Here is a 26817-nt window from a genome sequence, read left to right as displayed (position 1 = left end):
GATGCGTGGTAAGGTACATTTTGAGTTTCCTGCTCTGCCCTTTCAGTCAAAGTCTGGGCCCATTCAAACCAGAATCCTTGGGTGTTGTCCTGCGCAACAATAGAAAATGGTGGCACTGCCTGCACTGCCTCACGTAGCCTAATGGGATGGGAGACGTCATTCATGAGATGGGAGAGGTTCATTCACCCAAATCTGGGCTTGAACCAGAGATATATTTTCCATTTCCTATGTTTCATATTTGCCAGAGTCAGATTGAACCTCTCTTGAGATTGTGATTTCCTCCTGCCTCATGCTTACTCATACTTTCAAGAAAACCCTCTATATTTTGATCATATCTGATGGTTAGATTTCCTGAGCTGCAATTTACAAATCGATATGCTATTGGCAATAGACATATTGATCCTGTTGTATCTGTTTTAATCTTGTATTTATCCAAAGCTCCCTTGTATTCACTCCTGCCTGACAAAGAACAACATCTCACTCATCGCACACCATCTCTGATCAGAGTCAAGGTGTGGTTTGATCCATGAACCAGGCTGCCATGTGTGATTGAGTTTCACAGGGGGTCTCATGGGTACCAGGCTCTCTTTCTCATAGCTACACAGTTTAAACTCCCACCCATTACAGACATCCATCCTTCTCGGAAATGAACCCCTCGCTAACAGACATGGTTTGAGGTTACACCTCTTCTCCACCAACAATATGACTTTGATCCCTTTAGGCGTTTCACAGTGCTATACATTGTATGACTTAATTGTGCCTCCTCTGAGCTTGTACCTCCCGCATAGCTCTCAGGAGGCAGGACGTAAGGGAGGATAGGGCTGTGTAGTGCAAAAGGATGGTGTGTGTGTGTGTGTGTGTGTGTGTGTGTGAGAGAGAGAGAGAGAGAGAGAGAGAGAAAGAGAGAGCTTTTGGAGGGAGGGGCTGTGAGTGAAGGAAAGGCAGATTGTGTGTCTGAAGTTCTGCTTTCTGTTAAAAAAAAAAAAAAGAAAAGAAGAAACCCTTTAGCAGTAGGACCCAGGGACTTTTGAAGGAAAAAATGGACCAGCACACCTTTATGTTTTCTGAGGCAGGACAAAGATGTGGGGGGGTGGGGTGGGGGGGGTTCAGCACTGTAACAAAAAAAGGTTGAGCTTTGAGCCATGTCATTGGCTACGGAGAGTCTGACAGGAAAATGCAATGGCTCTTGAGGTCAGGGCAGAGTCTGCTATATATGTATTGCAATAGACAACAACTTAACTGACTCTACAACGGCGCTTGCATGGTGAACTGTCATCACTCGTCTCAACAGGGGGCAACATGAGCGCTTCTGTGGCCGTGTACAGGGACATTTACACGGAGGACCGCTTCAAACAGGCCTACGGCTCCGAGGAGAGCACGAATGGAAGTTTGCGGCTTCGGGAGAAGCTCGCCGGGAGGTGCAGGTGTTCAAAGCGAGCCTTCCTTCACCTGTTGAGGGAGAGGGTCCCCATTTTCAACTGGCTGCCGAGATACAGGCTCAAGAAATGGCTTTTGGGAGATACCATAGGGGGACTGACCGTCGGTATCCTTCACATTCCGCAAGGTGAGTAAGAGGAGAGAGAGGTGCAGTCTAATGTTACCAGAAAGAAGAAAGCAGTCTAGTTTTCCCTTGTGTTATTTCATTTAGAATTTTATTCATTTGTGTATAATTCTTCTTAGAATCATCTAAGCCCAGGATTTTATAATAATAATACCACAATAATAATAACAATAATGATAATAAAAACATATAAACTGCAACTATAAGGTCAAAATTTACATTCACAGAGGAGATAAACACAATCCTTTTTTTTGTTGTTGTCTCCAGTTAACTCTGTACATGCTTCAGCCTCATAAGGGACAGATTTTACATTGTGAACACAGATGAAGAGAACACATGTGTTTATTGATAATCTGTCCTTTTGAATGTCCCTCTGAAACAGGCATGGCTTTCGCTTTACTCACATCAGTGGCACCAATATTTGGCCTTTACACCTCCTTCTTCCCCGTGGTCCTCTATATGTTCTTTGGCACAGGTCGCCATGTGTCCACAGGTAAGACTCCTGCCCACATAACAGCTATTGTATTCACTAGAAAAACATAAGGGTCATTGTTTTAGTCAACGTGGGTGATGTCTTCGTATTTTGGACAATACTTTAAAGGGTTACGTTATCTCATGCAGGCTTTTTTGATTAAGTTTAAGTGTCGGCCACAATGTTTTTCCACTGTTACTGAGACGACAGGTCTTCTTTCAGGTACCTTTGCTGTGGTGAGTCTGATGACTGGCTCTGTGGTGGAGCAGCTGGTTCCCACTCCTCTGCAACTGAACTCAAGCTCGTCTGAAGCAGCTGACTTTGAGGCCCAGAGGATTGGAGTGGCCTCAGCCGTGGCGCTCCTCTCGGGAATCATTATGGTAAGACAGAAAACACCAAAATGAAATAATAATGCAAAAGAGACGGCAGATCTTTTCTGCTCGTTGAGACGATCAGACGAACCCTGACTGACCCCGACGCAGCCCGTAATGCCGTGTTCATCTCCTGTGCCCCAGCTCTGTATGTGTGGTCTTCAGCTGGGCTTCCTGTCCACCTATCTGTCAGAGCCAATTGTCAAGGCTTTCACCAGTGCTGCTGCCTTCCATGTCACCATCTCGCAGCTGCAAAGCATGCTGGGGCTGCGGCTCCCTCGCCACACTGGGACCTTCTCCCTCTTCAAGGTAAGCAGTGCTTCACAATGGGGTACTGATGCTCAAATCTATGACGTTACTATTCGGGCATTTAGTTTTCTGTTTTGTCACGGCTCACTGACTCGTGTGCTCAGACTGTAGCGTCCGTGATGGAGAACCTGCCTCACACCAATATGGCCGAGCTGCTCATCTCCATGGTGTGTTTGGCTGTCTTGGTCCCGGTTAAGGAGATCAACATGCGTTACCGGCAGCGCCTTCGAACACCCATCCCTGTGGAGATCCTCACGGTTAGTCGGGCGGAATTATGAACGCTGTGTGTTTATGTAATATTTACAGCATAACTAAGAAGAGCTAAGGTTTCATGCTTCATTCTTCAGGTGATTGTTGCTACAGGTGTGGCCTATGCCTCCTCGCTGGACTCCTCTTACAACATTGAGATAGTTGGCCACATCCCAGCTGGGTAATCCTTTAGATTTGGAGAAAAAATAAAATAAAATAAAAATAAAACACTGATGAGCTCAGGCGCCTCAATTTAGTTTGACTTTTGATTCTCTCTCATCCTCAGATTTCCAAAGCCGCGGATGCCTGCCTTGCACACTTTCCCTGACATTGCTGGAGACACAGTAGCCATAACATTTGTTGGTTACGCAGTGTCGGTCTCGCTGGCAATGATATATGCTGATAAACATGGATATTCCATACATCCCAACCAGGTAACGTAAGAGGGATGTCACAGCTGCTTGCTGAGGTGTTAAATAAATTCTCAGCGAATCCGTTAACTCTCCGTGTTGAACCTGTGTTTGCTTTCAGGAGCTGCTGGCTCACGGTATCTCCAACACCGTATCCTCCTTCTTCAACTGCTTCCCCAGCTCAGCCACGTTAGCCACCACCAATATACTGGAGAGTGCTGGAGGATACACACAGGTACGTGATACACAGCGACTTCTTTGCATCATGTCGAGTCATACTCACAAGCCACAGCTAGGGTCTTATCGGTACAAGTAGCAATTCAAATGTAAACAGAAAGGTTACATCAATGTAGTAAAAACAAAAAAAGAAAAGACTTCCAAACTGATTGAAAGATTATTTAAAATAAAGACAAACACCACAAGTAGATTTAAGTTATGTCTACTGATGCTTTAACCACAGCAGCAAAACAGGCCTTTACATGAGACCAACAGAGAAATACAAATGCTGATTTTCCTTGTATAACTCATTGTTCAAGTATGTATTTTTATTTAACAGCTTAAGGTTTTATAAACTCTAATCCACTTGACATTTATAAATACATTTATATTCGACTGTTTTATGATTTGCTTGCATACTGACCTTCCATATTGCCAATGCTAAAAAAAAAAGCTCCAAATAAGGAGCAAAGCTTATACGTGACATTGGCATTTTCAGTAAGGGGTGTTTATTGTCTGTGTGTGTGTGTGTGTGTGTGTGTGTGTGTGTGTGTGCGCGCGCTCCTGCAGCTCTCCGGCTTGTTTACTAGTCTGGTTGTTCTGATTGTCCTGCTGCTGATTGGACCACTGTTCTACTTCCTACCCAAGGTGCGTTTATATGTTTGCATCTCTACAAACATGGGGCAGCGAAAGAGAGAGGGAAAGTTGACTCACCTCATCCTTTATCTCTCTCCTCAGGCAGTCTTGGCATGCATCAATGTCACCAGCCTAAGGCAGATGTTTCTGCAGTTCCAGGACTTACCTGAGCTGTGGAGAATCAGCAAGATTGACTTTGTAAGGCCATTTATTATTAGCAATATGAGACATTATAGTGTGTTCTGCAATGTGATCCCCGTGCATTAGAATAAAACACAAGAGAGATGGTTAATTTGCTCCCCAGCTAATTGGGTTTTTCAACCGCATCACATAATAGATCGTTATCATCCTGGTCGGAGTGTGAGAGTTATCTGGAGTGAAACATTTTCCTTACGCAAATTGGAGTTGAAATGGCATCACAGGAAAACTGTTGGACTTTATTCTTGCTATTATTTCAAAACATCTGTTCTTCAAACAGTTTGTATCAGCTGCCTGGTGACAAATAGATGATGCATGTATCTTCAGACAATAGTAGATAGATAGATAGATAGATAGATAGATAGATAGATAGATAGATAGATAGATAGATAGATAGATAGATAGATAGATAGATAGACAGACAGACATAGAAATGTCACAGTTGCAAGGTTATTTGAAATAAACACTCCTCCAGCCAGCACAGGTAGCACACCAGATGAATCACCTTCACCCTTCCCCTTTCACTCTGATTACCTGGCTGGCATTCACCATATTTGTCACTGACATGCTTCCATTGTCAATTGTTGCAAGCACCCTGACACGACTATACCTATTTGTGGTCCTGTCTCTGTGTAGCTGGTTTGGCTGGTAACCTGGCTGTCTGTAGTGGTACTTAACGTGGACCTGGGCCTCGCCATCGGAGTGGTTTTCTCTATGATGACTGTCATCTGTCGCACACAAAGGTACATTTTCCTTTCCCTCTGCACAATGTTAATATGATGATGTGCTCTTGTTAAATTCTCTGTTGTGAGAATATACCATGTACATCTGAGAGCTCTCAACATGAGCTGACATCACACTCATCTGCAGCAGAGAGTTATGTTTAAGTGTGTTATAGGGAGTGTGTAAAGGATCAGAAACAAGGATATGAATCCTCTTCTATTAAAAGACACTTTGAGGTTTTTTTTTTGGAGACACATGACTTAATGTCTGCTGGCTCAGTAGATCATGTATGATAATGTGCCACTTTATTTTGAAATTGATGACTCATGATTCAACAGGGCTGGTTGTTCGGTACTTGGCCGCGCAAGCAACACAGAAATTTACAGACCTCTGGAGAACCACAGCAAGGTGAGAGGACACTCCTGTTGTTGATCTTTCTGGGTATCATTCAGCAGTATGTGCAAGTAAACAATGCACGTCAAGACACTTTGAGCTCATTTAGCTTAACTTTGAGGCGCATAAAATCTTAATTTCTTATTCAACCAAGAAGCGATAATGCAGGACGGATAGCCCCCAAAATGATGTTAAGGTGATGCTGGTTTTCTTTCAGTGCTATGAGGTGCCTGGAGTGAAGATCCTGACATACAACGGGCCCATTTACTACGGCAATCGTAGCTTCTTCAGGGAGGAGATGAGCAGGCTGCTGGGCCTGACGCCAGAGAAGATCCGCAGCTGGGAGAAGGCCAGGAAAGCCCTGGAGAAACGGGAGAGAGAGGCCACCATCAACACTGTGGTGAGCTTACTGCAATCACTGAATGAGAGGAGACCAAAAAAAAGATACAGATTTGTAAAATCCAATCCAATTTAATGTCATATTTCTTATTGTTTTTCCCCATTCACTGTTCAGGAAAGAGGCATCGCAAACACATCTTTTAACTCAGAAAACGAGTTCTTTAAATCAGGTAAGCAATGACTTTAAATATGCATGCAGTTCCAAAAACTACTACTATTCTACAAGCATTGTTAATTCTAGCCTGTGTTTTTATTATATTACCCTATTTACATTTTCAACCAAAGCCACAATTTCTTTTTGGTTCTGCAGAAACCCCTGAGAGCGATGTCCAGGCGGTGTTAATCGACTGCAGCAGCGTGACATTTGTCGATGTTGCTGGAGCCAGACTCTTTACACAGGTCAGTCTGCTAAAGCGTGACATGATGCGCAACTTAGCTGTACAGGCTTCTCTCCATTTGTTTTTTGCATTTTGTCAACATGATCAAATTGATTTTGGCTTTTCACAGATGTGCATTGAATGCCAGAAAGTTGGAGTTCATGTGTATTTGGCAAACTGCAATGGTAAGACCTACGTATCAGTATGACTTCTTTACCTATGGTTTCTGTTATATTCTCTGTTTATACTACTTTATTCAGAGTTTTTATTTTTTATTTTTAGAGGGATGATATTAACATATTACATTTGTCAAAATCCACCTGTATGGAGTGAGTACTGATCAATGATTTCTGCCCCCTCAGAGAGTGTGTTAAAGATCCTAACGTCAAGTGGTCTAATGAACTACATGAACCCTCAACATATTTTCGTCACTGTTCATGATGCAGTGATGTATATTCAACAGCAGAAGGTAAGCTGAAAAGCAGACACTTGATGTCTGCTTACTGAGATTGTTGTGAACAATTAATGATACTACTGTTGTCTGCCTTAGGAAAAACCTCCAGAGAACACCATGACTGTTTGGGTATGAGGCATGAGGACAGTGACGAGTCGTGCTCCTTTCAACCAAGTGTCTGGGACTAAAATGGCAGATGGCATTATGGCTTCTACATTTGTATTATTGGCCGAGACCGTGTCTCTCAGCTGTATAGGAGCGCTCCAGCATTTGGTCCAGATTGTACTGTATACCAGTGTTTTAAAGAACAGTAGCCTGTTGTAGCACTATGTCATGAATTTAAATAATTATTACATTACAGTGTTACCAGTGTTCTCACAGATATTGGGCTCACTCTTGGCACACTTTAATCTGATACTAGCAAAACATTCACAGATTCATATAGAACAGACAAATCATATATTTAGCATAAACAAACCTGAAAGAACAAATATATAATGTTTGACTTATGACTATAAAACTGTATATGACAGATATTGTTGTTTATTATTGTCATATATGCTGGAACATTACCATTAGTAATATTTATTTAGTTTCTGTGTTTGCAATACAGATAAATACACATAAGTGCACTGATTAGTTTGTAAAATGCTTTGTATATTTATATCTTTTGAAATATGTGCTTGAACATGCGGATATGTACAGTAAATGCCATCACATACTGCCTTAAAGCATTCTGTCTTTTAACTCCGGAGAGACTGCACAAAATATTTTGTAAATGGCTTTTGTATTTGTCAGCAAATGTGACATCCAGTGGCTGTTTTGACAATAAATGTATCTCAAAAAAAACTTTGCAGTGAATCAAAACTGAGTTTAATAATTGTCAGAAAATAACCGGGTTATAGGTTTCTTGGGTTAGTGTGGTTATTAAATATGAATACGTTTTAGGTGGAAACACAGTGTGGAATGTGAAGCATGCCACTCTGTCAGATTTTGAAGAGAGAAGAAGAGCAGTCTTTGTTTTTGGTGAGGTGCTGTAGACCTGTGTGTCTGCACTGAGATATGAAAAAAGGAAAAATACAGGATTCAAATGACAACAAAGACAAAGGAAATTTTGCAGCAGCAAAGAATAAAATTGGGAGAGAAGGACCATCAGTCATCTGTCCTGGAGAATGATGGTTTTCTGCAGCTAGACTGGTGTCAATAAATGCTTGTTTTCATAAAAGCAAACACAGCAAATACAAAAAACTGTCACTACATTAGATTAAACTGTATTTCCACCATTTTCCAGGGCATTTACACATTATAAAAAAAAAAAATCCTCTGTTATTAGATGTTCAAGATCTGTTTTACCAGAGGCTGTCATTGTCATAACTGTAATAGAAAGTGATGTCTTACCTCACCACCATGCTGCCATCTGCTGTCCAACAGTTAAAGGTTTCCCATCTACTGCTCCCCCGTAAACCTGTTACCTTGACCTGATAAAACTATATGTAGTGTGAGTTCAAAACCAGGACAAAAAAAAGAAAAAAAAACCCAATTATTTCCCTGCTTGATGTTAGATAGCCAAGTTATTAATTTTTTCCAGTGCATATTTCAAAGAGGCCTCAAGACACTGTACCCTTTGGGTTTTCCCTTTAAAGCTCAAGGAGTGTTTCACTAATTGGCAGGAAGTAGTCCACTTCAATTAAAACATGGTACAAGGCTCTGGCCAAATGTTTACTAAGCCAGATTCTACCGGCAGACCTACTAACGTGTACACACACGCACACGCACGCACACACACACACACACGCACACACACACACACACACACACACACACACACACACACACACACAAGGAAGGTCAGCAATCTAATGACAAAGCTTTGATTCACCTATGAGAATGTGCTTACAGGTGTGGTTGCAGAAATGGGGGTACTGAGTACATGTACAGCATGCACATGGTTACAGTGCTTCACCCAAACATAATCAAATCAAAAAAGAAAAGATACGAAAAGAAAGAAGTCATTTTCATTTGAGAATAATTGTCGGTAGCTCTGGCTTATTTCAAACACTAAGGAAAAGAAAGATAAGAGAGAAAAAAAAAAAACACAACGAAACAAGTGATCCCTGTCTTGTCAAATTAATAAAACTGAAGTGGAAATGGTAAAAAAAAAAAAAAAAGTAGGAAGTTACTGTAAAATGTGTTAGAAAATACAGACTCTATTCCTGTCAAGAGTGTTCATTATTAGTATGAAGCAATGCTACCACTGATACTATTACTCTACAGGTACTACTACTACTACTACTACTACTACTATTACCACCACCGCTAGTAAAAATGGTAATTTTAGGCACCTTACTGCAGAGCAGGAGGTAGTTCATCTAGCAGCCAATGGCATTTTAGCCTGGTGCTTTGTCTCCATCTTGTGGTGAAATGTTGGAACGACAGTCTCTCAGCAGGTTCTTTTTTTCTGACGTCACGTGATTTGCAAGCGACAAAATCAGCTGTCACCATAGTAACAAACTAAAACCGTCCATGCTCAGATCCTTAACGCAAGTAAAAGTACTAAAACAGCCATGTAAAACATAACATTTTTAGAGTTGGAGCTCCTTTTAAATGCCCTTTTTATAGTGAAGTAGTTTTGTCAAGTGGATCCCAACCCAGGGGTCGGACCCCCTCCAAAAGGTCACAACATAAATCTGAGATGAATAATGTATGGAAGCTGAGAAAGGCCATACTAGAAAATTGGTGAGTGTGGTCATTTTTGGCTTCCACAGTAATGGGACAGGAAAGAAGAGAAACAAAGTTAGGCTATACAAATCTGTATTCATTTTTTGGGGCTTTTTGCTAATCTTTGCTTTTTTGCAAATTATTGAATCATTTGAAAATCTTTGGGCCCCAAACAGTCATTTAAATGAATCTATCCTAGCAGTCTGTGTTTGGCTCATAGATAATCCGAAACATAACAAGGAGCCCCAACCAAGCCAAATGGTTTGCAGACAATGCTTTTACTTTTAATCTTCAAAATTGTGCGTATTTCCCTCTAAGTTGTAGCGAATTAGAAGCCCATACATGTATTTAATTGTTGCTAACTGTATTTATGCTCTCTTTTTTAAACAACAAATGGAACATATATATAGATGATACAAAATCTGACACTAGAGCACTTTCACCTTTGTTTTGGGAATCCCTGTCATTCACAAAGCCCCCAAACAACAACACGTAGTAGTTGACATCCACATCAAAACAGTGAGGCGGTCACAAAGAGAGAAAATGAGACAGTTTTTAATTAAAAAAACAAAAACCTTTTCAGACACTTTTCAAAATACAGCAATACAACAGTTAAAACAAGCAGTAAGTAAGTCAAACAAATATAACAGATTCTACTGCCATACATCACGGAATGTTTCAGAGAGATATGCACAGCAGACACTGACTCTAGACAAGCTCAGGTGTAACCAGTACCCCTAATGATAGAGTCATTACATTTACATGTGGCATTATTATTATTATTATTATTATTATTTATGTTATTAGTGACTGTTGTCTCAGTCATTCATGTTAAATGTCCATGTGAGGAAAGCCGGCATCTTGCTTTTTGCAGCAGTTTAAAATAGTATAATAATTATACTATTGTACTTTAAGAAACATTCCATCTTTAAGGATTGTAATAATTCCCGATCCAAAATGTATATTTGTCATTTTTATTTTTTAATTTTCTTAATTTTTTTAACTGTATTTTGAAAAAACCTATCTGTATCTAAAAATAGAATAAACAACAAACTCATCTGAGTTGGAGACATTTGACAAGATTTGATTTGAAAAGAAATTTCTAAGAAACCAGTGAGGTACAAAAAGACTGAGCTGAATAACAGGTAGAAATGCTGCGAGATATCAAAGAAATGGATAACATGAGGAATGATTTATTATCTTATGATCGGATTCATGTCCTTTAATTTTAAAACAATTGGGAGGTGTAGTTACTTTTGATTTGAGTAACACTCTGCACAGATTTTCACGTGATTATCTATTTGTCCTGAATGAATAGTTAAAGCCAGTAGCATGAGCTTTATTTCCTCACTACAATTATTTTTAGCAAAGATCAGATGATGGTAAACTTAAGCCTAGATTAGTGCTTCAGTAAGTCAACTATACAATGGTACAAAGACTCACTTTACAGCCTTTTCAGTTTACATGCACAGCATGTCACGCCCAGTGATAAATACAGTGTCTGTCACAATAATTCAAAAAACATTCTTGAGTAATCAACTCTTACAAATCCATGGGCTGAGCTGCTTTGTGTGGGAATGACAGTGTAAGTCTGATGAATAGTAAGCCTTTCAGTAGCTTAAATATACTCAGTTGTTGTGCAATAAGTATGGAGGCTTATTCAAAGTTACAGTAGCTGGATCAAGTTCAAGTGCTTTGAAATTTCATGTGTCTGAAAATAAATATTTACACTTTTGTATTTAGGAGGAAAATCAACGAATACGATCTCAAACCGGTGAGATACTGATTTTCGTAAATTAACTGCAATGAAAACAGCACAGGAGTCACTTTCTGAGCTGCCATTAGCAAATAAATAGCAAGTGAGCATTAAACTGGAAATGTTGCTTCTCCAAGTGGTTGTAGCTCAAAACATCTGGGATTACTGACTCACTACTTAATGTCTTGTAGTGATCCAACACATGTTGTCTTGGATCAATTGCATCATTTACTTCTAAAAAAAATAGTACTATTATAAGTGCATATTTGGATCAAGAACAAAGAATTGTGATCTGTTCACAGAACAAAATCTGTCTACACAGTCAATAAACAAGTTTAGCCAGTAAACAAGCTGTAAAAATACATACACAATACATTCTCTGTCTTTGCTCCGTCCGAAAACAACATCCCATCTTTTCTTACATCAAGGCAGCTGTTGATGCCTGTCGGGAGCCCTGGTTTCAGGGACTAGTCATGCACTTGAACCTGTTCTTGAAGTAGAAGATTTCATTAATAATGTTACCATTAGCACTGGAGGACGAGTAACGGAATTTTTTGTAGGCCTTCTGGTCGTCTGTTTGACCCCAAGGTAGATGGATCTTTGATGCGTGGTTTATAATGATGTCACTACAGGAGCCAATGTGGAGAGAGCCCAGAGCGTCGATGAAGAACTCTGCAGAGTCGAAAGAAAATTAGGTTATGATAATCCTTGCTTTATTTTTTGCAGAGTTTGTTTCTTTGCTATCTGCAACTCAGCAGTGTCATAATGGCGATATACAGAGAATAGCTTGGTATGAGCTAAATATAGATAGACTCACCCAGATGAGCGCTCCGTGCCAGACGGGGGTTGAAGCCCACCTGCTGCACCTTGTCTGTTCGCACCATGAAGAAGTTGATGACGGCATCGGCTACCACACAGTTCGGAAATCCCTTGACGACGTGGTGGTAGCCATTTCTGATATGTAAACAGTCTCCCTCCTCTCCCCCTTCTTCCACTGAAATGGTGTGAAGGTATGTCGTAGTGTAACCTGTCACCTCTCGCACTGCACCACCAACCTGAAGTCATAACGGCAGAAATGTTACGACAATCAATACACAAGAAATAAAATTGTTAAGAATATATAACAATGACACTGTACTGTACTATATAATATACAGTATGTTATACCCTCCATAAAATGTGATTCACCCAAAAAGCGTCTCCCAGTTTAAAACCAGGCATGTTGCAGTCCAGTGACACACGTCTTGGATCACTGAGCATCCACATTTTATGTGAAAGAAGGCACCAGTATAAGACGGCCTGATTTCTGATCTGATCCGTACATATACACGAAACTATACAGCACACATACTTACTTACTTGTTTTAAAGAGAAGTTCATAAAAATCTGGTCATGCCTTTAATAACTCAGAAAGAAGGAAGTTGTTGACACTTGGCCACACTAAATCACTAATGACATGATAAAAAAAAAACCCCACCTCTCCAACAAAAGAACAATATGATATATTGTATTGTAAAAACCATGAAGCTACTTCTACTTTATTTCTTTTGGAGGGAAAAATGATTCACAACTGTTTTTACAATCAGGTTACACTGACTTTACTGTACTCAACTTCCTGCATCTGGGTAGATACTGAAGAAATTGCAGTCTGCATTAAATGCTCTGTATCAAATGTGTTTTTAAATTTTTTATGACAGTACAGCAGGACAATGATCCTAAACAAAGGCCTTATTCAGGCAATAACAGCTGTCACTGTGTTATACAATGGGTTACTGTTTAGACACCCCTATGGCTGACACTTTTATTGTCCATTGCGTGGGGTAGAGGAGAGCATAACTTAGAGAATACAGCCCAAATGCAATTATTGTCAATGATTAGCTAAGTAGGGCAAAGGACAAGACACATGTAATATTAATTAGGTAAGAACATGTGACAATGCAGTTTTTAGTGTCCAACAGCATCTTCACACATAAATGTTTAGGATAAAGTTTTGCCTTATTCGGAGTAAGGTGCAGAGAAATGTTGCAACCATGTGATACCTGGGAATATATAACCAAATATAGACATCTTCAGAACTTGGTGTGGCGCAACTATGGTTCACTTGCTGTCATTGCACTGCTCATCACTTTCTCTGCGGCACGTCAGTTTGTATCAATACTTCTGCCTGAGACGTGAACTCCTGGGAATCACAAGAATTTCAATCACAGAGGCCAGGTAACTCAAGAGTTGAAAAAAAAGTAAAAAAAACAGGAAATGTTCTTGATAGCTGACCTTAATCCTCTTGTACATGTGTTTCATTTGCTTTGAACGACAAAAAGACAACAAGCTAAATACACAGCACAACATAGGCCTGGTAGATCATCACCAGGGAAGTTAGTAAGTGTGTGCCAATGTCTATAAACCTCAGACAGCTAAAAAGCAGTTCTCTCTGTTAATGTAATATAAGGTCAGGTATAAGTTTATCTACTATATATACGGTATGTAGTACCTCCTAGAGCAAGTGCGTCACGAGTCAATGAAAACAATACAAGACCAACAAGTACCACAAAATAATACCATACCAAGACATTTAAAACAGCCCAGAGAACGGCCAGGAGAGCAAAAGCTCCAACACTGTTAGTTGTGCGTTTTGATCGAGGGACAGACAGCAAAGCCCAGGTCATAAGACCTGAGAGACCTGCCTGAAGAGGTGGGGGGATAAATGAATCATGGATGCATCTGGAGCTGGATTATAGAGTCGTGTATGTGATTAATAGAATCTGAAACCACATTCAGATCGGTTCATTTCTCTAGGGGAGGTGTAGTGATTTTAACCCCACCTGTGGTGGTCAGAGATTCTAATCTATTTATTTTAATTAGTACAGTATGTACAGTTGCCAACAACGCATCAGATATCTGTAACACACAATGTATTGCATCTGGTTCACGCATCTCACCAGATCTAGAGTGGTCTTCTCCAGGATGTCCACCATCTTCTCCAACTTGGTGTTTGCAGTGAAGATGAAGTCATCATCCGCCCAGAGCACATACTTGGTGGTCACTTGAGACACTGCCAGGTTTCTTCCTGCAAACCAGCCCTGTATACAGCAGATGAACAGCGGTCAAAATGCATTAACTGCACTTTTATGATTCTATTCACATATTTGCACAATCACTGTGCGTGTGTGTGTGTGTGTGTGTGTGTGTGTGTGTGTGTGTGTGTGTGTGGGTTGAGATTTAACAGTCCTTAAATCTAAATAACATGCTTGGAGACTCACTAGTTCTCTGATATTCTACAAATAATCTCACTGTATAATCTGTGTCAGAAATGCACATAGGATCAGTTAAATCCCGGTGTTGTGTCATGAGACTCAAATTATGATCATGCTATGCCTGCTTTGTGTAATATTACGCAATGTTTTGGAGAGATGAGTGTGTGTCTCGTTTGTTTCTTGAGCAAGAGGAAACAATGTTGGGTTTTCCCTGAATAGTTAGTTAGTTCCTAGTTGTGAGGACCTGGGCTGCGGCAGCTGAAGGAATGTTTAGTCAGTCTACTGGTCCAGTCCCGAGTCTTATATGAACATGTCAGGCTGGGTCGGGACCAGAATTTAAAGATATAAAGATAATTGTAGGCAAAGTGTCCGATGCTGAGCTTGGCAGGTGCGCTCTGCAAAACTGCAAAACTGTAAAAATTCATGAGTCTGGACAGAAGAGGACAAATGTGTTCCCATTCTGAAAAAGTGTTTAAACCTATCAATTATATTATCTAACATAGGACCCAACTGTCATAGCATATATGACACACTGATCACAGTTATACTTCACAGAGACATACTCAAACTTCTTTACCTTTCCAAATGGCATGATGTAATGTTCAATGTGAGGCCCAGTCACTGGCTGAGGGTGTTCATTATCATCCGCTATCACTATGGTGACGGTGGGATAGTATTGCCGTATGCTGTCAATGAGATCTTTGAGTTTGTCATAGCGTAGAAAGGTCTTGGTGGCGATGGTAACAAGGGCACTAATATTGTACTCTAAATGGAAACAAAAAACACAGTTATATTCCACTGTGGCATTCAGGCGCTTTGAACAAATAAAAACTGATAATGACTGCTGCTCACAAACCTCTTTGGTATCCGGAGTTGTAAAGTCTGGGGATGGTTCCATGTCCAACTTTAATGGTGAAAAATGACTGGTGGCCTTTAGTTGCAAACTCCACTGCAGATCAAAATGACAATTGTGATACAATCAGGTTTCAGACTTCAGGGGTGGATATCCAAAAAGTACTTTTCAGTTCGTTGCCACAGTGTATCATTTACTTCTCAGAAACACTAAGCACCCCACCCCCCACACAAAGATTTGAGTGTGACCTATTGTGAAATCACAAACAACTAGCTGAATCTTTCATCAGCTTGTGGTTTGTGTCTTCCCTTCACAGTCACAGTCAATGATAGTTCTGTGAGTTGGTGACATGTGCAGTTCAAGAGGGTGGGGATATTAGCAATCAATCTTGAAAAAAAGATTCATTTTAACATGCTAATGGCAACTGAGAATTTTGAAATTGTCTAAAGAACAAACAAACACGTTTTCAAGTTTTAAATTTGTATCTCAACCTCATGCAAAAACTTTCTATAGAGGATTATTTGAAATGAACAATTTATTGTGACGTTCTTAGACGTTTCTAACAGGTGTTGGACCGAAATGTTGCAATAAATTACTTGCTGCAAGTCAGACAGTGTGCAGCATTTTTTGATTGCCACTTTGGATCCCACATCCAGTTCCTATGCACCTGCCTCACATAAAAGATGTGCAAAGTTTTCTCTATGAAATTATCTGCCAATCATTCCAGATGTGGTCAGTCAGACAGCTTAAGAAACACAATGTTTGAAATAAGCTGGGTTTTGAACCTTATATACAGGTGCGGCTATTCTGTGGATTTTTCTTCCACCGCTAGGGGCGCTCTAACTGGAATTAGAATAAAAAATAAGATAGACGAAAAATCAATGCAAAGAAGAATACGCTACTTTTTCTTTAGCAGATAAATTACCAACTGGTCATTATAAAAATCCACCATCACCAACGGGTTCCGAAAGGCTGGACTGCTACGCGAAGAGAGCGGCGCACCTTCAGGGTCAACTTCACCGGAGGATGACAGTGACACGGAGAGCGAGACTGATGGAGACAGATGTGACGAAGCGCTTCTGAGGCTGTTCAACTCCGACACTGAAGAAGACGACTTCATGGGTTTCAGCGAAGATGATTAAAGTGACTTGTGGTTTCAAACACAGGAGAAATTAAAGTAAATAAATGCTGTTTTCTTTATCTTGGTTCTGTTCCGTTTTAATCAGCAAAGTTGCTGCCGTGTTAAAAGGCACTGTTCGGGAAGAATCTGTTCAGGTATATACATGTACATTTACAGTTCAAAATCGTTCTGTACATGCAGTAAATATCTAATTTTCCAACATAGATATCTGCGGCTTATAGCCCGGTGCGGCTTGTATATCTCTTTTTTTTTAAAAATAGAGCGGATGCGGCTTATATACAGGTGCGCTCTATAGTCCGGAAAATACGGTATATATATATATATATAACATATAGTGCGTGCATCTAGCACATCATGCCACAGTTTAGTTTCGGTATGGCACAGCCTCTCAGAGAAATGTGTTTCAGGGAGTATCTGTTTGACAAGCCTTTGTGGCTCTGTTGTTTGTCACGATATTGAAAGTGTTTTTGGACACCATTATAACAATCTTTGGCAATGAAGTTTCCCACAAAGCATTTGACACATTTCTCCAAAAAAAGAATCACATACTGGGTCTTAACACCGTCACGTGCGCAGGCCTTCTAAATTTCTCCTTAAAAATGAGATAATAGATGTCTTATTCCTATTAAGGCTTCATCTGCCAGAGGCTTTACTGATCAGCCTGTTACTGACACTCAAATTTGGTTTCCTCAACATCACATCACTGTCTAGTAAAGCATTACTAATTAATGACTTGATTCTTAAGCTGGATATGATTGGTCTTTGTGAAACATGGCTTAAAGCAAACATTGTCCTACCTGTTAATGAAGCCTCTTCATCTGATTCTACTAATGCACACGCTGCTCCAGCTACTAAGCAAAGATGGGGGTCTGGCATTAATCTACAAGTCAAGTTTCAGATGAACATCTAAACTTGAAGTGACTTTTCACCTTTTTGAAGCTCTTGTATTGAAATCATCTCCATCAGCTGAGAATGGGCCTCTCCAGGATGACAGACTACGACCATTTCATTTTGTGGCACTTTACAGACCAGCCGGCCCTTATTCACAGTTCCCAGAATCATTTGGTGAATTTATCCAAAGTCTTATTACAGACACTGACCACATTCTAACATCTCTTAGCTGCTTGTCCTTTATACCCTATCATTTTCTAGATGTTCTCAGTCATAAAATAGATGAGATTAGTTATACAATCACCTCCTCTACTCCAGCTTTTAAAGAACAAAGCTCTCCAAAGACCAATGTTGGGACCTTCAGTGTTGAACATTATTAATTTATCATTAACAACTGGCACTGTCCCCAGTAGCTTTAAGGCTTTAAGTCTGCTGTGATTAAACCTTTATTTAAAAAAAAAACACACCTTGATCCATGGTCCCTAAATAATTATCAGCCAGTCTCAAACCTTCCTTTCTTTTCTAAAGTATTGGAAAAAGTTGTGCCTCAGGAGCTTTCACCTCACTTGTCTAATAATAATCTTTTTTGAAGCGTTCCAGTCTGCCTTCAGGGCCAGTCACTCCACTGACAGAGCGCTCACTGAAGTAGTAAATGATCTTCTGATCTCCATGGATACAGACTCCACCTCTGTGCTCCTCCTACTGGACCTCAGTACAGCCTTCGATGCCAAAGATCATTCACATTCAGTTTCTAGCCTGGCCATACCCTGGTTAAAGTCCTACTTATCTGACACAGTGTGTCTCCTATAATAACACTATATCGACACACCCTGCCTCTGCTTTTCTCTATCCACATTTCACCTCATGACCAAATTATGCGCAGTCATGGAGTTAATTTCCACTGTTATGCTGATGATACTCTAGCTGTATGTGCCCATAAAGGCTGACCATTCCTCTAAGATTATGAATTTAGAGGTCTGTTTGTCTGCTGAGAAAAGCTGGATGTCTCTCACTTTTTTGCTCCTAAATTCAGAAAAAACTGAGATGCTGGTCATTGGCCTGAGCCGACATAGGCACCAGTTTGATCAAGTTACGATAACTCTCTCGACAGTTTTGTGATTTCTCATAGTCTGACAGCCAAGAATCTGGGTGTCACATTCGATCCTACCCTCTCCTTCAATCAGCACATTTAAGATATCACCAAGACTGCCTTTTTTCACCTACATAACATAGCTAAGATTCAGTCTTCTCTATCTATGACTGATGCTGAAATCTTAATTAATGCCTTGTTTCATCAAGACTTGACTATTGTAACATTTTGTTTTCTGGCCTGCCACATGTTATTGTTAAAAGTCTTCAAATGGTTCAGAATGCTACAGCTAGAATTGTTACCAAATCCAGAAAATCTGAACATATTACACCAATTTTAGCTTCTCTTCATTGGTTCCCTGTCCAAACATACAAAGCTGTATATGGACTTGCTCTTATGTACCTGTCCGATCTGCTTAAACTTTATACTCCATGTCATGCTCTCTGGTCCCAGATTTTATTGCTCCTGTCCTGTGTGACCCTCAGTTGTTCAGTTCCTGGGTCAGTGGGACCAGTAACCAGTAACTAATTTCTTGCTTTATCTCTTCTTTGCTGACCCCCAGCCATGCCGTCTCCAGGCTGCTCTCCAGCTTAGAAAGCAAGGAGGTGAAGTTCCTCCACCTGGGCCTGCAGCTGCTGTGAGCGACTACGTGCAACCTCCACCTGCTGCCACCCCTCAGATAGCTGCCGGCTGTGCTGCTGGTTGAGATGATCGCGCAGAGGTAGACGTGTCTGTGAAGAAGCCCCTCTGTTCAGCGTTTTTCTTGACACACACTCTCCAAACGCTCCAGCACCTGTTCCTTCTGCGTGAGACGCAACACCTGCTCCTTCATGGCACTGATCAGCTTCACATCCTGCAGCCTGTTGTGGTTTCCTTTTTCTGTTGGAGCTTCAGTTTAAACCGTAGCTCATGCCTTTCTCTGCTCCAGCTCCTCCTGCTTGTCTGCATACTGCTCATGAAGTTTTTCCCTCTGCTCTTTAAACGTTTTTCCAGGAGCAACGTTTGGTCCTGCCAAAATAACCTCTTCTGCCTTTTTGTACAGCTAGAAGTTAATTGGGATCTAATCTGTTACTTCCTCATCTCCGTAGTCTAAATAGAAATCCTCCTCCAAGTCCAGTTTCTTGGACTTGAAGCTCCATTCATCCAGTTGATCCGTGACAGAGTAAATTCAGATTTTTATGTTTTCTTTTTCAAATCAGCCTGAAATGGTGCCTCACATGTATGAATAAGATATCTATCCATAAAACCTGACTGCTGCTGCTGTCTCATTGAGTATCTGCATGTGAATGAAGCTCTACGGTGAAAGTAAGCTGCTGCTCCCTCCTGTCAACAGCAGGGGACTCTTTGCCTCAACCACTAACAACCTATACTAAACCAGGGCTCAAAGTCACCAAAGTCATGCTGTGTCACAGAAAATGACTCATACAAAACCTCATGCAAAAACTTTGGCACGCTTTTCTGTTTAATTTTACATTGTGAGAGCAGTCTTTTGCTGTCTGTCACATCTCACCTGGCTCCACCTGTGTGCTGTACACTTCGCTTGGCAGACAGCAAGATTAAAGGTAGTTATTTTTTGGTGTTCATTCACAATCCCATGGGGATTGATTGCACCTGAATGCACTATATATTTACGGATAAAAATAACCTTGTATTGATATTTCTTACACTCCTTAAAGTGTAGTGAGATACTTTCTCCACCTTGAGGAAGTATGTCATCACTTCCCTCTAAAAGGTTTAACGGTACATATGACATTCTACTTTTAGATTCAACATAGGATCCACATAATAACTTTACCTGTATCTGCTGTCTTTGGATGGAAAACAGTGTTTCTATAGGTGACGAACTGCAGCTGCCGGTTCAGAGCTGAGAGAAGAGGACTCGACAATATCATATGCATCTCTCCATCTCCTTTGACAGAGACACTGTCCACTGTAGCAGCAACATCAAAAGTCCCCAGCTTCGCTGTCAAAGACACCTGTTACACAAAATGCATGTTTTGGGGGAAAAAATTAAACAAAGACATTTAATGTTTATGCAAAAAAATAGCATATGTCAACCCCAATGAAAAACCCAGAATGAGAAAAATTACCGTATGGCTTGATTTTGTTTCTTCTTTAAGACCCAAGCCTATGGAAAGAGAGGAATCATTATCAGGGATATCAACATGGGATGATAGTGAAGCATTTTAACAGAGTTAAAGAACAAACACTGCACTGACAGTCGGTGAAGAGGTAACATTTAAATCATCAGTTTTTTTATATTGTGTATTGTGCCGTGTTAAATATGCTTTTACCAGGAATGATGATTGTTTTGAGGGGTCGCACCTCCACCCCCTGGGTAGGATACTGAAGAGGACTGTTGGCCTCGGCTACAATAAGCAAATCTGCAGGACTGAAGGACCTTTACACACAGAACATACAGTATTAGATATATAACGTAGCTGCACTGCTTCATCACCGTGCAGTCAATACCATAGTCTTAATATTCACAGAGAAGGCAATTCAATGCGATTTCACTGTATGTTTCCGGTCTTGAGCTAAAGTAAATCATTCACTGGACAAAACTAGCCTTAATTGATATTATATTTCATTTTCAGGGGTTAGGGCCCCTATCTTACTTCCAGCAAAGTGCCTTTGCAAGTTTCTGACTGACACAGTTGTCATTTTCCGGGAAACAACTATTTTCGGTGTAAAGATATAATGGTGTCCTGAGCAGAGAACAAAGTACACCCTTTCTGTGTGTGTAGTGAAGCAAGCTTCTCTGTTCTTTGTTTTGGTGTACTCGATGGGTACATAATGTTAGATGTCTGTTTTCATTAGTGACCAGCTAGCTGTTCATCAAATGTTGCTATCACTAGTCGGCTTAATGCCAGCATTGCCATGGAGCATATCACAGCAAAGCTTACAGATTATTTAAGAAACTAAGTACAACCCTTTTGAACCATGTGCCTGGTGCTTATCCACTTTTGCTAGTTCTAAAAGTGGATATGGACACACCCCAAAAGCGCCTGCGTCGTACACTTTGAACACTGCGTTTTTACGGAACATCACTTAGAACAGTCTTAGATGTGCATTCAGTGTTTATGCACCAGAAGTATGGAACGGTTGGCCTGCTGATTTGAGCTTTTCACTAACATCAAGTTTATATCCTTGTTTATGTAATTTCAGGGCAAAATAATACAAACAGCACACAAGGAGGGATGCTGTTTAGCTGCATATAGTGCAAGGACAATGCTAGCATAATGACAATACAGTACTAGGTAAGATGCTAAATATAAAGTGGACAGTGCATGCACTGCATCCTTTTGAAAACTATGCAAGATGCTATGCATCTGTGTGATTTAGAGCACCAAGGGTGCAGGCAAACATAACTAAAGCAGGTACACACTGGAGTTATGGACACTAATGAGAGCAAACACATTTGAACAAGGCCTTTAAATAGACTGCACTGGCAGTGTATTGAAATGCTATATCAGTGGTAGGTTAGCTGTCAACTGATACACTACAGAATGACTCGAAGGTATCTTAGCAAACTAGCAGTAGGTCATTCAGTAATGACTAAAGCTTGGTAACGGGAACCAAAACTTATTTCATACAGACTTTTTGCTGAGATCATCAAGCTGACAGTCATTACACAAGGGTTCACTGTCTATCATTTTCCATTAACTAAAACCTTACCTGCTCTGAAAGCTGCTGTACTCCTGAGCTCTGTGACGCTTTACACCCTCAGGGTCAGGGTGGGACTTTAAAAACGCGACATCAAAATTGTTGGCCCACACATGTGGGTTAAGCAGATTGGAGAATGGCAGTTTAAAAGTCTCCTTATCAGCCAGACACACACAAGTATTCTGAGCCAAACGACTGTGTAAAAAAAAAAAAAAGGCAGTGAATTGATGAGGATATAAATATGAATTCAGAGCAGAATAATATAATATAACAAAAATACAAAATAAAATCACAGTCATGCTGACAAATAACCCACCATGCCACATCCTCTTTTATATGGTAGGTTATGTCATTATATGAGCCAGTGATGTCTCGAATTTTCCCATCCAGGAGTTCCTTTATTGTACCCCCCTGTCGTGGCCGAATGTCAACTTCTGAGCTGGACCCAGGGCACCAAACATGATGCAAGAATAGCAGCACACCAACGCAGACAATCAGTCCAACACACTTCTTTGAGGTCTTATGCATCTAGAATGAAGATTAATACAAATGTCAAAATGGTAGACAAGTAGGCCTCACTGGATAAGACAAACAATACATGCATGTGAAAGACATAAGCCCTGTTTTTCACATGGGAAAAACTGAATTTGACTGGATTGTTGACAAGTTCACATGATTTTTCAGTTGGCTTGAAATTTATCTGGACTTGCCTGGATTATGTATTGTTCTGTAGGCTACAAGTGTTAGACCTTAAAAATCACGGAACATTGTTAAATTTCAAATTAGGAAAGATGAATTTTAACCCAATTAGGATTATCTGATCTAGAATCCATGTATCACACTGCAGATGCACAACTGACGTGTAAACCAGGTAATACACAACTGTTCATGCATCAGTATTGATCATTTAAACCACCTTTAATGAAAATAAAAAAGGTGTGACCTTTGCTTTAAAGCCCATGTGTATTTGAATGAAGTTTGTTATGAGGGGAAAGAAGGCTTCAACCCTAAATGTTACTCATTGTAAATGTTAAGGTGAGGTGAAGGTTAAATGTGTGTGTGAATTTTGCTATTATTTCCCTACACTGAAGCTAAATTATTACTCATTTAGAAACCGATTGTTGGGACAGTTATTCTCCTTAAAAGTAATATTGATGCCAGAGCAGAGTAATAATACCTTCTTGTTACTGTGAGAAACTTCTTGTTTTATGTTAGTGGGTGAATGATGCATTGTCACTATTAGTGTTATTTTTGCATGCAATATCATGCTTCCGAATTAGTGTTTGTTATCTTCAAGAAACTTTCCTATCTCAGGCTGAAGACTCAGTTTTACCTCCATGAGACCATGACGGCAGAGTAATTACTTTGTCTCTTAGAAGTGTTGTTTATTAAGTTATTCCATTTACATTAGTTTGGTGTATTACAAAACATATGTAGCCTATTACTTACAGTGAATTGTCCTTCTATTCATGGTCAGTTACATGTTGTTAGGTGTGTGACCTGTGATCTTGTACTCTTTTGTTTCACTGTAGACCTCAGACAACCCTAAAGACCTTCATAACACAAACGAAAGTTCTGTCTGATGCGCTTCCTCTTCATTGACTCACCCTGTCGACCACATTCACTTTATGGCAGGTTCACATTGCCAGATAGCTAACCGTCCTGCAATAAAGCCTCCCTTCTCCATGGCTGTAAAATTCAAATTGTGTTGATTCAACTTTATGGTCATTCTGGAGGCTGCAGCTTTTGGTGCTGTTGACTTGGATCGTGTTATATAGACAGGTGTTTCTATTATTTTGTTCATCCCGTTTATATCAATGAGGGTAGGCTAAATGAAGCTTAGCGTAAGTTCAGTCAGGAAGTGTATCTCTATTCCGCTTCCATTCACAACTCTCTCATTTTCTCCCTCTCTCGCCCCTCTAATTGTAATCAGCTTGACTTCAGGTACCAATCTGTTCTCTCCCTCTCCACCGGTGGGGTTTTTCCTATACTTCGCACAGTCTCACCCCCTTTTCACATATGATGACATCACGATGGGGTCTAATCGCCAAAGACTCACATCTCTCAGTTTCCTTCCCTTGTTTCAAGCACATCAACTCAACTTCATCACAGCAGAAATGTAACAGTTTAATTACGTAATGTAAAGTGTCAAACTGCCTCCACCATTGTAGTTGGTGCAACTGCTATGTGGACAGTTAAAGTTCCTCATATGTTATATTGGTGCATCCCATATTTCCTCTTTCCTTTTTTGGTTTGGTAAATTACTGGCCCCCTGGTTATAATGCGAGTCAGTGAGTTTATCCTCTTTCGTTAGGTAGGACAGAGTTATTATGTTTGGAGATTTAAAAATTAACGTAGATGATGTTTCTTGTAGCTTTGCTGCTGATGCATGTTACTGATCATTAACACGTTCTGTTTAACTTGACTTCCTGCCCAGGAAACATGCGATTCTGAAATTATGACTTTTACTCCACTACACTTACACTTACACTTAAAAGACAAATATTGTACTTTTGACTCTACTACATTTCTGAAGTGAAGTACTTGTTACTGTGAAGCAGAGCTTTTAGTCAGAGGAATGAATCACGGCCAACTCCTCCACTGTCAGTCATGTTGTGCTGCTGCATGTTTGAACAGCTTGGTTGGCCACGCTAGATAAAGATGATTCTGAAGATTCTTCTAGTCCATGTTTACATTTTTTAAATTAAATAAAGATTCATTTTGTTTTAAATGTTTTTAACACGTGTTTAACACGAGCAACATTCATCACTACCTACAGAAATGTGCTGTCCAACTTTAGAAAGCACGTCAAGGTGTTAAATGTTTGCTTGTTTCCAGATAAAGAGTTTGTAGTTGGCATCGTTTTGTTAATTCAATTGTGTTTTCAGGGTCATTCGATTGTATTTTGAACACTTGAGTATTTTTAAAGCAAGTACTCCAGTGCAAAGTTTAAAAAATACTCAAGTAAAAAAGCTCAAGTAAAAATTTAACTGAACAACTTTCACTTGTATAGCAGTAATATTTGACCAGAAATATCTATAATGTGACTCAAGTAATTCCGCTGAGTACTTTGTCCACCTCTGTTCAAGGCACAGATGTCAGAGGACAGAGCAGCTATGGAAACCCACAAAGCTTCATCTGCATCAAGTGATTTTTAAATACAGATTACCAACATGGTTAATGCTTAAAGATGCAAGGGCTTCTTACTTTGCGAACCAGATTTAACACAATCCTAAAATCCTGTTGACACCATCAACAACATTGTCACTCCTGCATCTCCTGATGTTCCTGTTTTTTCAACAACAGCAACAAAATCATCCTTCATTTCTTAAAGTAATGATGGCCACTCGTTTCTCTTTACTTAGCTGATTGGTTCTTGCCATAATATGAATTTTAACAGTTGTCCAATAGGGCTGTCGGCTGTGTATCAACCTGACTTTTGCACAACACAACTGATTGTCCCAACCCCATTAATAAGGCATCTGATTCATTGAGGAATCTAAAATATAAGACCTATTTAAGAGTTAAGAGTTATTTCACACTTTTTTGTTAAGTACATAATTCCACATGTGTTCATTCATAGTTTTGATGCCTTCAGTGAGAATCTACAATGTAAATAGTCATGAAAATAAAGAAAACACATTGAATGAGAAGGTGTGTCCAAACTTTTGGCCTGTACTGTAGAACCTTAGGCACCTGCGTACATCTGTGATCTGCTTCATCCTTGTATCACTAGTAGGTCACTCAGGTCTTCTGACCAGGTTGTCATTTGCACTTTGCACTTTTGTGAAGCAGTTTGTGACTTTGCTAGAGCCTACTACATAAACTTTACTACTTACTGTACTGTTACTGTATTAAACATCTCAAACGCTAAAACGCTTATCTATAGGTCACTTTGCCTCCCAGTTCAGTAAAATGTTCCAACGTCATTTTCAAGAGAAAGTGAACGTGTAGCCTATACAAGCAACAAAATGGTGCATGATTGACGACTGATTGCGTGTCAACCGAGTTATTAAGCTGAATGAGCTCCCATAAAGGATATCCACATAGGATACACCAGTTATTAAAACTCTTTATTGAAAGGTCGAGCGTTATATTATAAAGCAATGAAAATAAGGTTAGACATTTGACCTTTAGAAGACGCCCTTAACTTTCTTCAAAAAATAGCCGATGTTTAACCAGAAAAATGTTCGCGCATTTCCACAAGCCTTCAAACTGCTCCCTTCTCTTTGGGAAATACTTGTCATGAAAAAAGGGGGAAAAGCGATGAAACCAACATTTCAAAACAACACGCCAAAAAAACCCAACATTTCTGTTCATAGACATAGCAGATATAAAAAAAAAAAAAGACAGGAGAAAGATAGATGAATATTCTTACTGTTGTCGTTTCCGTAAAACAAATAGACTACTCCTCGTCCCTGTTCATCCCCACTACTCGCAACAACTAAGTGTGACAGCTGGATCAGAAAGGCGTGTTCATGTAGGTAAGTACGGATTCAAAGTTCGTTGAGCAGAAGCGACTCACAGACTTTTCTCGTATCCCACGCCAATGTTTGGACGTCACGGAGAGAAAAGTTGTATTTCCAGATTTAGAATAGACAATTGATGAACTAGTTTTCAGTGTCCAGTGATCCTGGACCTGTCCTGAGAACGCTTCTAAGCACACTCTGAAATAAGCACCTA

At 40.1% G+C, this 26817-nt stretch overlaps 2 protein-coding genes across 2 annotated transcripts; one reads left to right on the top strand and one right to left on the bottom strand.

Moving 5' to 3' along the window:
• Window positions 1-1161: 1161 nt before the first annotated feature.
• slc26a10 (solute carrier family 26 member 10) lies at window positions 1162-7617 on the top strand. Its single transcript, XM_056385155.1, has 18 exons — window positions 1162-1564; window positions 1944-2054; window positions 2256-2413; window positions 2549-2713; window positions 2818-2970; window positions 3061-3143; window positions 3249-3396; window positions 3494-3607; window positions 4159-4236; window positions 4327-4422; window positions 5059-5165; window positions 5484-5553; window positions 5756-5938; window positions 6053-6107; window positions 6248-6336; window positions 6445-6499; window positions 6677-6783; window positions 6865-7617. The coding sequence occupies exons 1-18, from the start codon at window positions 1300-1302 to the stop codon at window positions 6901-6903; spliced, it is 2076 nt and encodes a 691-aa protein (XP_056241130.1). The 5' UTR covers window positions 1162-1299; the 3' UTR covers window positions 6904-7617.
• A 2408-nt stretch (window positions 7618-10025) lies between these two features.
• b4galnt1a (beta-1,4-N-acetyl-galactosaminyl transferase 1a) lies at window positions 10026-26668 on the bottom strand. The gene is made up of 11 exons (XM_056385969.1): window positions 26513-26668; window positions 22451-22662; window positions 22147-22329; window positions 20763-20869; window positions 20559-20596; window positions 20264-20444; window positions 15350-15442; window positions 15071-15258; window positions 14179-14319; window positions 12060-12297; window positions 10026-11914 (listed from the first exon to the last, which is right to left on the bottom strand). Exons 2-11 carry the CDS (start codon window positions 22660-22662, stop codon window positions 11703-11705), a joined length of 1593 nt encoding a protein of 530 aa, XP_056241944.1. The 5' UTR covers window positions 26513-26668; the 3' UTR covers window positions 10026-11702.
• Between the last annotated feature and the right edge of the window lie 149 nt (window positions 26669-26817).

This window comes from Seriola aureovittata, chromosome 9, assembly GCF_021018895.1.
Source record: "Seriola aureovittata isolate HTS-2021-v1 ecotype China chromosome 9, ASM2101889v1, whole genome shotgun sequence".
NCBI lineage: Eukaryota > Metazoa > Chordata > Actinopteri > Carangiformes > Carangidae > Seriola > Seriola aureovittata.
The sequence above is the reverse complement of the archived record's forward strand: the minus strand, read 5'-3'. Positions and strand labels throughout refer to the sequence as shown.